The 14,732-nt window shown below is 42.5% G+C and overlaps 1 protein-coding gene across 3 annotated transcripts in view; it reads right to left on the reverse strand.

Annotated features, from left to right (window-relative positions):
- Window positions 1-254: 254 nt before the first annotated feature.
- LOC137544476 (bcl-2-like protein 12) overlaps window positions 255-14,732 on the reverse strand; it is an 85,803-nt gene continuing 71,325 nt past the window's right edge. For 2 of the 3 annotated variants that reach the window (XM_068265563.1, XM_068265561.1), the window contains exons 2-6: window positions 12,085-12,743; window positions 9,419-9,547; window positions 7,749-7,813; window positions 6,265-6,525; window positions 255-1,500 (exon numbers count right to left, since the gene is read on the reverse strand). In XM_068265563.1, coding sequence (XP_068121664.1) covers window positions 1,459-1,500; window positions 6,265-6,525; window positions 7,749-7,813; window positions 9,419-9,547; window positions 12,085-12,736 — 1,149 coding nt within the window. In that variant the 5' untranslated portion in view covers window positions 12,737-12,743 and the 3' untranslated portion in view covers window positions 255-1,458. Of the gene's footprint in view, window positions 1,501-6,264; window positions 6,526-7,748; window positions 7,814-9,418; window positions 9,548-12,084; window positions 12,744-12,855; window positions 13,093-14,732 lie in introns of those variants that run through there. The other variant, XM_068265562.1, reaches the window with a different exon arrangement.

Raw genomic sequence — 14,732 nt, forward strand, 5'->3', positions numbered from 1 at the left:
TTCATGGCCTTCGCAGTCTCCCTATACTTTAAAATGGGGCAAATGTGAACTTTCGCCGTGAACTGTTCACCTATGACCAATTCGTGCCATCACTATACCACGTGTGAGCCTTGATCACCTGACCTCATCCACCTCCTCCATCTGCTGAGAGATTAACTCTTTGTAGCAAGCATGGTAACTACCGTTCAGTCTCTGTAATGATAAGAATCTGGCAAGCTTTAGTCCTGGTCATAAAAAATAAATCTTTAAGCAGCATAGGGAGGCACAGGGAAACAAGAGCTCTCTCTCTAGCTGGGAGCACCAAAGGAAGATCTCTGTTCCACCTGCATAACATATGAAAATTGTGCGAGTGATGGCAAAGTCCCCTTTTCACCTTTAAAATAATGCTTTATTGCACAATTGATGGTTATTACGTAAACATTCTGTAAAAGCAAGAAATAGCAAGTCAAACTAAATAATATACCACACTTTTTTGAGAGGTTTTTCTTTTTATGACTTTTTATGACCCCGTCCAGTAAGACACGCAGAGAGGAGACACGGGTCCATAGTTGGGCTGCTCCTTCTTCTGCTGTAAGGAGCAATACCGGGCACTCAAAACTTGTGAAGACAGATTCATGCTGAGGAGGAGAAGGAGGAAGAAGATGACCTCATGGGTGTGCTGCTGATCATCATGTCAGGTTCGTCCGGGATGATCATGCTGGGTTCCTCCAGTAATCTAAAAGCGCTCTCTTCACCCAGTTGAAGGGGACACCTCTCTTTTAACACTCTCTAACTAAGGAATGGTACATCACACTGACCCCGGACCTGATGGAATCAAAAGTCAAGACTCTTTGCTTTCCAACAATGCTTTTCTGTTACCAATAGAGTAAAGAGAACGTGAACAGTAGGCTGCCAAACTCAGTCGACAGGATAACACGCAAGTACCCTTTTTTATTTTTGAATAGTGTTATGCAAAGCACCACTCCCACCCCCTCTCTCCGCCACCCCAGTGTTTTCTCACTGTAGAGAGATTGCCTTCCAGTTTTGTCACGGACATCAGGAAGTCAAAAAATCTCTCCAATGCAGATGCTGACAGGTATCAGAAGATTGGGGAGGAGACAGGTATGCTGCTAATGCTAAACCCAAGTATAAAAGATAATGGAATTTAGCTAGAGTTCCACTTCAGTTTCAAGCATTAGAGAAAAGATTACCAGTGTTTTCCTTTCTCTAAAAATCAGATTTACATATAAACATACACAATATAAAAATGTACTGAACCAGCAGTAATACACCTCTTTAAAAATAAATTACAATATAACAAAACAAAGAGCTTAATTTACATGAAAGCTTCCTCTAGATAACTAAGTGCTTGAAGGTGGCCTTAGACTTCAGACTTTCGTAAATCAGGTGGAAGTATATTGCACTTTGTGAAAATAATCTGCCCTGCACCATTGTCCATGGTTCTGCAGTGTGTCTTCTTCAGTCTGGACTGATAACATCCTCTGGTTCGACAGCGGTATTCTGAAACATATTAAAAGAATCAGCTTTATTTGCATTACTGTAAGTATACTACAAGTAGGGGTGTAACAACAGCCATAGCAGGCACAGGAGCAACAACAAGACCAGTATGTCCTCAACCTGCCTCCATATCAGACAGTTGTTTGTGCTTAACCAGAGCAGAGGAGCCGTGTTGGTTGCAGAATTTACAGGGACGCTAGAATGAGAATTTTAATATTTTCCTGAGAGTGAATAATGTGGACTTCATCTGAGCATCTGTGGGGGAAGAGGGGCAACTATACATTTTGCATTGTGTAATTTTACGGTACAGTATTTTCTCATTTATGACCGCACAATTTATCCCAGTGTTTCAGAGATAAAATCATTGGGGTCATAAAATGACATCAGTAAAACAATTAAAATGCCAGACAGTCATAACGAATGTGTATTAGGTGAATCTAACTGGCAGGTTTCGTGTATGGCAGAAAGGACTGGCAGCGCTTCCAAATAGATGCTGCACCTGATTTGACTAACTGCACAAGTGGGCAGAACTCGATTAACGGGTAGATTACACACCTTGCAATCAAAAACAGGTACAGTAAAGGAGGACGTTAGCTTCAGCATAAATTGTGCACAAATTACCCCTACTAGACTCTCACATGACGGTGACATGCCCCCATGGAGAGACCTAACCACTAGTGTAACAGTGAAGCATATCCAACAGTGAACCATGTTCAAACAGTGAAACATAATCTAAAGTTAAAAACCCAGTCTAACAATGAAGCATATTCAGTGTTATGTTTCACTGTTTGAACATGCATCACTGTTGGATATGCTTCACTGTTAGACTAGTGTTTAGGTTCTCTCCCATGGGGGACGTCACCATCGTGGGAGAGTCTAGTAGGGATAATTTGTGCACAATTTATGCTGAAGCTAACACCCTCTTTTACTGTACCTGTTTTTGAATGCAAGGTGTGTAATAGTTGCCTGTTAGTCGAGCTATGCCCACTTGTGCAGTTAGTCAAATCAGGTGCAGCGTCTATTTGAAAGCGCTGCCAGTCCCTTCTGCTGTACAAAAAACATAAGTATACTTCAGGCTAGCTGCCTGCATGGGCTTCAGTTTGCATACCATTGTTTTTGTTTGTGTGGGTTTCCTCCCACATCCTACAAATTGGCTTCCCCGCAAATTGGCTCTGAACTACTGTATGATAGAATATTAGATTGGGAGCTCCTTTGAGGATTGTTAGTGACATGAATTATTAAATAACCTCTGTAACACACTACTGCAATTGTCAGTACTATATAAGTGTATAATAATAGTAATACAAAGTAAAGGTTGGCTCTAAATTGCTCTTCTCTTGTATGTGCAGATACTCCTAGAAGGCATTCCTATTATCTGATGTTGCATCAGGCTGTGTATCACTTAGTAAGTGCATGGGCTGAAACAAGTGTTGCGCCAGACTACATACCGAGAATACTTTGGAAAGGAATTTGTTCAGCTGGATGATCACTATGCGATGGATGAGAGGAAGAAAAAAAAAAAAAAAAAAAAAAAAAAAGAGAAGAAACCAGAGAATTTCACAATGTACTTTGCATTGTGAAATGGGGTCAATTTCCAGCAACTTAATCATGCTGCCATAAGTACTGATGCATGCATGTAATTAACATGCCAGGAAATTTGGGTGCAGGCAAAAGCCAAAAAATTGCTCACCCTGCTCCTGCAAAAATCCTGGCGGCGTTAATTACTATTCCCCCTCCAGGCCGCCATGGACTCGGGTAAGACGTAAATTGGCCGCCAGCTATTGCTGGTGGCCGAATTACACTGTTTTTATAGTAATTCGGGCTCCGTTTTTTGACGGTCCCCACATTACTGTCTGAGCGCCACTATAGCCATAATTCACATTACAGCCTATGGTAGAGCATGGTGCGCCCACATTTCCTGCGCCGTTTTTGACTGCCAGTGAATGTAATCAGCAGTTCTTATAATCAAATGAAAACTAAATTTTCAAACTATTGGAAAGTTTTTTTGACAATTTGTGCAAAATGTGATGCACGGTAGGATAATGGTGTTGCTTGCAGCAGAATTGGGGGCATAAGTGTAGCTATAATGACTGCTATGAGCCTCTGAGCACAATCTGCCCTGTTGCAGTAAGGCACTTTTTTCCTCAACAATTTACAATACTCTACTCTACTATACCCTTTAAAAAAGGGCTGAGCCAAAGATCCCCATGAGAAGTCACATGCACCACAGGGGGCAGCAGTTGAAGACTTTATTGTCCTTGTGAATTCTTATTCATCAGGCCAGTAATACACATTGCATTTATATGGGTGACATTTCATGGTGCATTCATTTGTAAGGGGCGCCTGGAAAACAAAGGGCACTGATATAGCTTTTTTTTTGTCAGCTATAAAAAAAAGGGAGCTGGATGTAGCCGCATTTTTTTTTGACTATAAAAGGATGCTGGATGTAAAAAAGCCAATTTTTTTTTGGGGGGGGGAGGGGGGAAACAATGGATATAGCTGAGATATAGTTTTGGCTATAAAGAGGTCCCAGCTATAGCCAAGATTTGTATTTTTTGGTTATAAAACAGTGACACTATAGCTGAAAAAAGACCTAACTTCTCCCTACTCACACAGAACTCTCCCCTGGCAGTGCCTAACCCTTATGCTGGGTACACACTGAGATTTTCTGGCCGATTTACTGTCAGATAGATTATTTCCAACATGTTCAATTTGCTTTCCGATCTAATTCCGAGCATTTTCTAATCGACTTCCTATTAAAGTGAACGGAAATCGATCGGAAAGCAAATCAAACATGTTGTAAATAATCGATCTGACAGTAAATTGGCCAGAAAATCTCATAGTGTGTACCCAGCATAAGACCCCCTTTGGTGATGCCTAACCTTAAGACCCAACCCCACCTCAGGAGCCCTTTTCAAATAATACCTTTCATAATACCCAATCAAAGAACTATTCAGAGAAGAGAATTAGCTAAGATTATTCATTTTTCTTGGAATAGTCGAGATGAACTGACAGAGTTGCAGTGTGACATGATTGAGTTGTGACATCTGTATGCAACCCCAACAATTCCCAAGGGAAGTAAGAATCATACCATTGCAGCTCCATTGCAGTTAAAAGAAATAGAAAAAATAGAAGTGGAAAAATACTGAGGGAAGCATGTCTGTTGTTCATTGTTATGTCACATGTTCTTGAAGTATAAAACCCTTATAGTTCTGGTATAGCTCGTTCACACTAAGGGCATTTTTGCCCCTTTTTCCAAGCGCAGGCAATTTTCAAAATCGCCCTAAAAACGCTTGTGCAATGATTCCCTATGAGAGAGTCCACATCTGAGTGTTTCGTTTCTGATCCGCACAGCAAAGCGGTGCCTGTACCTTTTTTGAGGCAATTTTGCCTCAATGGAAGGTATAGGAAAAAACGCAAAACGCACACAAAATCTCTGTGTGTAGCGATTGCGTTCGCGTTTAAGAATAAATACATTGTATTTATTATTTTCCGGGTCAAAGAGTTCACTTCCTGACTTGCGTCAGGGAGTGAATTAAAAAACTGCTCTGGAAAAGCACTTAGAAAAGCGCTTTTAACAAAAACCAACGGGAATCACAAAAAAAATTGCTTTAAAAAACGCCCAACGCGAACGCTAATGTAACGCAATGTGAGCAAGGCCGCAGAGTTCCTTATCTTTTCCTGCTCTATCCAATTATGTCCTCATTCCCCTTTTCAGTGTAAAACAAAATGACTAGTATAACAGTGTTTTTGTTATGTGTGTAAATAAGAGTGTAATACTTTGGTGAGTACAATGTACTTCCCTGTTTGTGTAATATGACCATATGATTTGGATTAGTCACTGACCACAATATGACCTCCTACCTCACTGCCTCTCATTAAAGTGTTCTGGCTATGAGTGCTTAGGTGATGTTTTATTTGGCAGAGCGTGCACAAGACTCACGTGTAATTAACATGCCCTATATATCACATGACACATGGCATAACTGACATCCTGACATAGAAACTAGCAGCCGCAGAGGTGATAATCTGATTCAAGTGTCTTAATTACATGTGCCCTATATATCTTATTGCCTTCCAGGTTAATTACTCAGAGACTGCCAGGAAAGCATTATCAGAGTCATGCTAAACAAAGGGTAGATGATGTAGCTCACACATCTGAGGTTACCCCTTGGGTTTTATACTTGAGTCAACATCCTATTTTTAGCTCTTTTATTCATCAACTGTAGTAAACACCACAATGACATCACTTACTACTGTTAATGTAAAGAAACAGCTGGGTATCATTATGAAGGTAGAAAAACAAAGTATCACAATATAAACAGATGTTGTGTAATCCAAAACTACAGCATCTAGATCACAATAAAATAGCATACAGCATTATGCATTTCAATACAAAATAGAATCAACTTATAAAAAGAATGTGAATACAGATTGCACCACTCCCTAAGATGGCCATACACGATAAAATAAAATGAACTGTAATCGATACAATAAAATTAATTTTCCGATAAAAAGATTGTGAGGGGTGGATGTTTATCAGTTTTCATGAAAATTGAATGGTGTAGGGTAGATTGTCAGTTTCTTGATTTACAGACCCAAGCAATTTCCCTGTATACATATTGAACACGTGTGTTTATCATATTTTTTAAATGTTGCAATTGATAAAAAATAAAAAATCTGATTGTAATTCTTGAATTGAAAGGGAATTTTAAAAGATTGTATTGTGCGTGGCCACCTTTAGTCTATGTAAAGAATCCTACTCACCAGATTGTCTCTGCTGCGTGATAGCCAGGTGAACGTGTCTTCCAGATACTGGCTTCCGAATCCCATGATTCTGTTTACAGGGTGGCTGGAGATTCCAGCAATCTGCTTGGTAAAGTGGATGGAATAAGCAAATTTCATATCCTCAGCTTCAGCAGCTTTCTTCTTTGTGACCTCCTTATCAATGTAGACATCTGCAAGCTGCTTGAAGGAGTTATAAGAAATGTCTCTTAAGAAAGTGTTGAGGGTGGGGTCTTCTTTAATCTGTAGAGAGAAAAAATAAAATAAATAAATTATAACTGGTAATACAAACTGCAATTTTACTAGTTCCTTTCATAATTTGTAGACTTTGTAGTTATTGAATTCACAAAGGCAGCTTTCTTTTTCAGATTATCAGGCCTTGACATTCATTTCTTTTTACAAATTACAACAAAAATATGTTTCTAGTGCTTTACTGGCCTTATATGCATGCCGGTTTAGGGCTCTTTTACACTTAAAGGGAAGGGCCGAGGAGGATAAAAATGAAAAATCCACTTACCTGGGGCTTCCTCCAGCCCCTGGCAGCCATCCTGTGCCCTCGTCGCAGATCCGGTAGCTCCCGGTCTCCTCCGGTGGAGAAGCCGACCTCGCAAGGTCGGCTTCCAGGTTGGCTTCTAGAGCTAGAGCTACTGCACCTGCGCGGTACAGTCCAGATGACGGCAGAGTTACTGCATGAGACGCACGTTGGAACGTAAGCAGGCCTCTGGTACCGGAGGGTACTCCGGGCCACCGGCAGGGAGCGAAGCTGCGGCAAGGGCACACGACGGCTGCCAGGGGCTGAAGGAAGACCCGGGTAAGTGGATTTTTTAAATTTTATCCTCCTCGGATGTATCCTTTAATGTGTTGGTATGCGGTAATACGCTTTTTCTTTTTTTTCCCTTCTTATTTCTTTCTCCATAGCAGTGCATTGTGAAAAAACTTTCAGTTACAACGAATATAGTGGGAACTGAGCCATAGGTAAACATGGAAATTACTTTGAAAATCAGTTGTCTTTCAGTTATAACTGAGAGCAACTGATTAAGTGTAAAAGGACCCTCAGGGCTCAAACCCACTAGCAGCCTTTTCTAAGTGCCAGTGATCTGAAAAGCTCTTGCTAATGCAATGCTATGGGGGATTTTTATAAAAATCAAATGCCTCTAGTGCAGGCATGGGCAAACTTGGCCCTCCAGCTGTTGAGGAACTACAAGTCCCACAATGCATTGCAGGAGTCTGACAGCCACAGTCATGACTCGTAAAGGCAAATGCATTGTGGGATTTGTAGTTCCTTAACAGCTGGAGGGCCAAGTTTGCCCATGCCTGCTCTAGTGGGATTACACCCAAGCACTTAGAAATGGCCTAGTAATGTACTGCTAGAGAGTTGCAGGCCTCGCTCTCAAAATTTGGATTTGAGGCTGTTAACTAACTGAAATATTCATGAGTGGTTGTATTTGGTATCCTTCAATGCATACCTTTCTGTCAAAAGTATCTCCCTCTTTTTGGAGAATTGAAACAATTTTCTTTATCACATCATCATCTGCAAAAAAAAAACAACAACAAAACTAATTATTATCACATATTAAAATGGAATGCTCAATAACCATGCATGTGGTTTCACCTAGTCTGTATACAGACTTATGGATGTCATGTGACCATGCCTTGTTTTTAACATTGTTTTTAAACATGCACATTTGATAAAATAAAGAATTTCTGAACAGTGAAGCAGTGCTTCATTTTGATTTTGTCAATTATGACTTCAGAGTGGGAATTCTGATTCTTGAGGTTGTTTGTGCATGTCAAGTGACAGGCAGCCTATTGGGCCAATCAAAGTGCAAGGATAATGTCCTTTAAAGTGACTGGACCCGCAGGGGCTCAGGGTAGGACGAGTGGAGCTCTTATCATTGCCAATTAGCAGGCATAAGTTTGTAGCGCTCGCTATACTACTCTGATAAGGCCCCTTAACTCTGTTAAAGAGACTCTGAAGCGAGAATAAATCTCGCTTCAGAGCTCATAAATAGCAGGGGCACGTGTGCCCCTGCTAAAACGCCGCTATCCCGCGGCTAAACGGGGGTCCCTTCACCCCCAACCCACCCCCCGCAAAAGTGTGTCGTAGAAAGGTCGCAGAATTTCCCTTCCTGGAGGCAGGGCTAACGGCTGCAGCCCTGCCTCCAGTCGCGTCTGTCAGCGGCGCATCGCCGCCTCTCCCCCGCCCCTCTCAGTGAAGGAAGACTGAGAGGGGCGGGGGAGAGGCGGAGATACGCGCTGACAGACGCGCGTGGGGCAGGGCTGCGGCGGTTAGCCCTGCCCCAACCAGGAAGCGCTCCCCGGGTGTATCGAGGGGGATTTGGGGGTGAAGGGACCCCCGTTAAGCCGCGCTATAGCGGCGTTTTAGCAGGGGCACGCGTGCCCCTGCTATTTATGAGGTCTGAAGCGAGATTTATTCTCGCTTCAGACTCTCTTTAAGGCACCAATAAGGCCCCTTAACTCTGATAAGGCCCCTTAACTTTGATAAGGCACCGATAAGGCCCCTTAACTCTAATAAGGCACACTGTGTGGCTAACACTTAGCGCCGGTTAGTGAATCAAGCCTATTGTTGGCATGCATTTTTCATGTGCTGTTGAGATGTTCTGGGTGCTAAAAATGGTGCGCGGTTCACTTTAAGGCCTCAATTCACTTAATAGTTTATGGGCGCAACAGCCTTAATAGTTTATGGGCGCAAACCACAGCGTTAGGTGGTTTGTGCCCACAGGACCACCCACATCACGTGCAGCGCGGCTGGATAGTAATAGTGCGCGTTACAACGTTATCATCGCACCCGCTGCCCTGTAAAAACTGTGCATCGGGTGCCCCCAAAATGGTGCATCAATACACCGTTTTGGGGTCACCCGATGCACCATTTTCGTTGCACCGGATGCAACGTTTACAGGGCAGCGGGTGTGATGATAACGTCGCGCTGCACACTATTACTGTCCAGCCGTGCTGCGCGCGATGTGGGTGGTCCTGTGGGCGATGTAGCTTTGCGCTGCTATTAATGCGTGCAAAGCTACATTTCGGGCACTAAGTGGCTTTTCACTCCAGCGCTAACACTTAGCGCCATGAATCAAGCCCTAACTGTGTATAGTGCTGAAATCAGTGATCTTACCAGTCTTTGTAGGTTCTTCATCATTTGACACACTATCCAGACTTCCCTTTCTTTTATGGTCTGCATCATTCACAAGTTGTTCGATATCCACAGAAACTTGTTGGTAAAAGCATTCTTCATTTTTTCCCCCTGCACAGATCACATATATCAATGGTTTTAGGTCTTCTCAGCTTGTACAAGTACAATATCAGGCTGTTTCTGCTCACATTTTAAATCTGAACGCCAGGATTTATAATCTTTACAATGTCTATCCACCCCCTACCCTCCATTAATGAAAGTAAAAGTAGTGCCTTATTATAAAATTATACCGTATTTGAATATAGGATTTAGCTCCTCATGACTTCAGCGCTACTGCTCCCATTAAGCACTAAAGAACCCCGTCACTAAATAGGGATGTAGTCTCATTCCACCAAGGGCTGCAGAACATGACCACCGGATTCTCAATTAAAAATAATGTATTTTTTAAGAAAAATTATATGGCAGTACTTACCATACTTTTATATACAGCACAAGCAGTGAATGTTGTAAAATTAGGCCCAGTTAAAATCCAGTTGCTGAATGCTGAGAGTTGTCAATTTTTGGTGTAGCTTAGACCATATAGTATTGACTTTATGTTGCTTCTCCGTTTAGGTTTCTTCTCCCCCATACAGTACTCCGTTTAGGTTTCTTCTCCCCCATACAGTACCTCCTTTATGTTGTTATACCCCTGTATAGTAACCCCTTTTATTGCTGCTTCTCTCCCATACAGCATTATTGTTGTTTTTATTTTTTAGTAATTACATAGCGCTGACAACTTCCGCTTCAATTTAGTCTTGTTGCTAACTGTCATTCACAGGGGTTCATAATCTATCCCCTACCAATAGTCATTATCCATCTAGGGCCAATTTTAGGGGCAAGACTTTTAACACCGGTAAGTTTTTAATATGCAAGAGAAAATCTGAGTGCCTGGAGGAATCCCACGCAAACATGGGTAGAATATACAAACTCCATACAGATAGTGCCTTGGCAGGGATTTGAACTGAAGACCCAGTGATGCAAGGCAATGCTACCCCCTTTATGTTACTTATCCTCTTAATTGCACCTCCTTTATGTTGCTTTTCTCTATATAGTACAACGTTTTGTTTTGCCCCATAAAAGAAACCTATTTATGTTGCTTTACCCCATATAGGCATACATTTGAAAAAGCTGTTAGCTAATTTAGGTATGATGGTAACCACTTGAGGACCACAGTGTTAAACCCCCCTAAAGACCATTCCTTTTTTTGGAAAATAGGCCACTGCAGCTTTAAGGCCAAGCTGCAGGGCCGCACAACACAGCACACAAGTGATCCCCCCCCCCTTTCTCCCCACCAACAGAGCTCTCTGTTGGTGGGGTCTGACCGCCCCCAGGTTTGTCCCAGTACAGTGCTGCTGTAGATCCCAGCACTGTGCGGGTAAATAGACGGCAGGTTTGCTGTGTAACAGTCTCCCGAGTGGCGATCGCCGCTCGGAGACTGAAGGCGGAGCTCCGCTCCGCCCACCAAGCAGGAGATGCGCACACAGCCTGCAAAACACAGCCCCAAGACTTTACGACGATTGAGGTCGGGATAGGCGTGACAGGGTTGGCTAGTAGTTAAATAACGATATTACTAGCAATATCAGTAAACAACAATTTAAGCAAAATGTTAAATAACAAATATGATAACAAAAATTATAAATAACAATTTAAATGCGATATTACATTACTGGTAAATTTACAGATGTTGAACCTAATTATAACCTAACCTCTCCCTACTCTCACACAGTACTCTCCCCTGCTGGTGCCTAACCCTAAGACCCCCCTGGTGGTGCCTAACCCTAAGACTTCCCTGGTAGTGCTTAACCCTAAGACCCCCCCTGGTCAGGGGCGTAGCAATAGGGGGTGCAGAGGTTGAGACTGCATCAGGGCCCTTGGGCTGAGCCCCCCTCAACTTCAATATTAGCTCTCTATTGATCCTGTGCTCATAATAATCACTTCTAGATATACTTTGAATAGTGGTAATCATTAACAAAGTGCTCCCCATTCCCTTCTTGCACCTCTGACACTGTAATTGCCATTGGCAGGTTTTGGTACGCCATGTCAATTGTTATGTATAGAGTGCTTGGGGGCCCCAATGTAAATTTGCATCAGGACCCACAGCTCCTTAGCTACGCCACTGCCCCTGGTGGTGCCTAACCCTAAGACCCCCCCGGTGGTGCCTAACCCTCAGAACCCCCTGGTGGTGCCTAACCCTAAAACCCACCTGGTGGTGCCTAACCCTAAGACCCTAAAAGTGCCCCCTTTATGGTTCTACTCCCCTATATAGTGCTGCTTAATGGGGTTACTTCCCCTCATATGGTACCCCTTGTTGATGCTGATCCACCAACATAATGTCCCTTTATAGTGCTTTCACCATTATAATCCCCCCCAGAGCCCAAATAGAGAGTAGGCAGGGTGTGGTATATAATCACCCTCCATGCCCCCGCTGCTATATCAGCATTTTACATGAAACTACTATTTCCAAATAATACCCATAAACACAAGCAGTCACACAGCAACCTGGTTTGTATCCACACATTCCATATTCACACAATTGCCTTGAATGTATTTATGGCATTGTATTTAGGTTACTATAAACATGCATTCGTACTCAAGCGATAAGTACTCACATTGTTTCAGTTCTATGGGCGTATTGATGCGCTTCAAAGGAAGGTGGGTGGGTCGTTTCAGCTTTGTTTCTTCTTCGCGAGAATTCTTCCTTAAAGACAGTGTTCTCCGCATAGAGGTCTTTTTGAAGCTGGTCTTTCTTGAAGTACGTTTTAAAGGTTTTTTGGTAGGGTAATCCACAGAGCTGACCATGCGTACAGTTTGCTCAGAAAGATTTTCTCTCTTCTTAAATAGTTGACCCAGAAAACTCTTAAACCATGTTTGCTTTTTGACACTTGGAACCTTGGCTATGGTTGTAACTGCAGGGTCATTGTCCTGTTGGTCCTTCTCTTGAGTCTCACAGGGCTTGTTTGGAACATCTCCATCTTGTTTCTTTGTCTCCTCCAGCTCTGCTTTACAGAAAACAGGCTCTGAGTTTTCCTTTACCCTGAATCTAAACTTAGAGACGTCACTCACCGATCGCCTTATTTTTATTGGTTTCTTTATTCTCTTTTCTTTTGCACACTCCTTTGCATTTTCGGTTTCGCAGTTACTGAGACTCCTTTTCACATAGGTTTCCAGTACCCGTTTAGCGTCTTGTTTATTTAAAGAAAGGAATTTTTCTCTTTTATAGCTTTCTATTTTACAGCTTTTCTTGTCTGTCTCCTCCTTCATTATTTCCCTGTAGAAAAAATTAAGAGTAACCAATATTATATTGTAATTATGTTGATGCAAAAGTAAGTCAAATTCTTATATTATGATAATCAACAATGCCACTTTAATTGTAGGAGTACCTTCTGGACTTTAGGATGACTTCAGCCAAAGAAATTAGCTTAGTTCTGTATAAAGCTGGAAAGTATAAAGTTCCTGCAAGGTTTTTATTGTTGCCTATATCTTTGTTGATTATTCTTCTTACTTTCACTTTTTTGTTTGCCTAAGGGTCCTTTTATGCTAGGTACACACCATACAATTTTGTGTTAGATAGATGGTTCGATAGATAATTTCCGACATGTCAGATCTAATTTTCGATCATTTTTCTGATTGATTTCTCATAGAAGTGAATAAAAATAGATAAGAAAAGATAGGAGAATTGAATCGGAAAATCAAATCGGAAATCGATCGGATGGAAAATTGATGTAAAAAAAAAATGCATTGTGTGTACCCAGCATTACACTAAATCAGTTGCTTTCAGTTATAACTGAAAGACAACTGGTTTTCAGAGTAAGGCCCCCTGCACACTGCAAATCCGATTTGTGATTCTGATTTGCAATTCCGATTTTCCCTGGATGCTATCAAAACAAAAAGAAAAAACGCAGAAAAAACACAGTATGCAGTACGGATTAAAAATCACAAATTGGAATTGCATGTAAAATCACGTCAAAATCGCAAATCGGAATCGCAGGTAATGTGCAAGAGCCAAGAGGCCTAATGTCCATATTTTCCTATGGCTCAGTTATCACTATACGTGATTTAACTGAAAGCCTTTTCACAATGCATTGCTATAGATAGAAAGTAAAAAAGAAAAAAAAAGCGTACTAACGCATACCAACGCATCAATTGTAAAAGGGCCCTTAGGGCTGGTTCACATGGGCGACAATAGTTGAAAGTGATTAACTGCCTTTCCATTCAAGTGAATGGAAGCACTTTTAAAACAAAGGTGACTGCAGTTGGCTTTGTTTCTGTAAATGTTGTGGTGGATCCCGTCATCTCGTTTCGGAGGCTATGTGTAGCGTCCAGTGTCAGCTGCATTCTCGCAGTTCCCTGTTGACCTAGGTGTAATGGATTGCGGAGACACCGCCGCGCGGTCTGGCAGGCAGCGGGGTGGCTGTCTCCGCGTTCAGACCGGCGGTTTCCGCACAGCAGCATGCGTCTGGTGTGTCTGAGCCTAGTAGTGCACACAGATGGAGAGCTACGCGCGCGCGCGCGCGCTAGGAGGCAGGACCTTTATGCCAATAGGAGAGGGATCAGCTGATCCCAGCGTAGTAGGTGATTGGCTAAGTGGGGCTGGGCGGCGCTGAGGAGCGCTGCTCTATATATACTTCTTGCCTGTCAGTTGCTGGTTGTCTGCCGTTGCGAATACTTACGTGTGAGCACTCAGACCAGTCAGATCCCACAGTGTGTTAGAACCAGGAGGACCTGGGAATTCACACTTAGCCAGAATACGATTGTGTTATATGTTAGACCAGTTCCAGGGTGTTGAGACCACGAACCTCACACCCAAGCTTAGGGATACTGTGTCATTGCTGTGTTATACTTTAGACCAGTTCCAGGGTGTTGAGACCACGGAACTCACACCCAAGCTTAGGAATACTGTGTCATTGCTGTGTTATACTTTAGACCAGTTCCAGGGTGTTGAGACCACGGACCTCACACCCAAGCTTAGGGATACTGTGTCATTGCTGTGTTATACTTTAGACCAGTTCCAGGGTGTTGTGACCAAGGACCTCACACCCAAGCTTAGGGATACTGTGTCATTGCTGTGTTGTACGTTACACCAGTTCCAGGGTGTTATGACCAAGGACCTCACACCCAAGCTTAGGGACTCTGTGTCATTACTGTGTTATACTCTAGACTAGTTCCCGGGTGTCGAGATCAAGGAGCTCACACCCCGGTCTAGGACTCTGTTATATGTTATGACTATTTGCTCTGTCGAACTTTTTCTTGCCTTCTG

This window comes from Hyperolius riggenbachi, chromosome 2 (assembly GCF_040937935.1).
Source record: "Hyperolius riggenbachi isolate aHypRig1 chromosome 2, aHypRig1.pri, whole genome shotgun sequence".
Taxonomy (NCBI): domain Eukaryota; kingdom Metazoa; phylum Chordata; class Amphibia; order Anura; family Hyperoliidae; genus Hyperolius; species Hyperolius riggenbachi.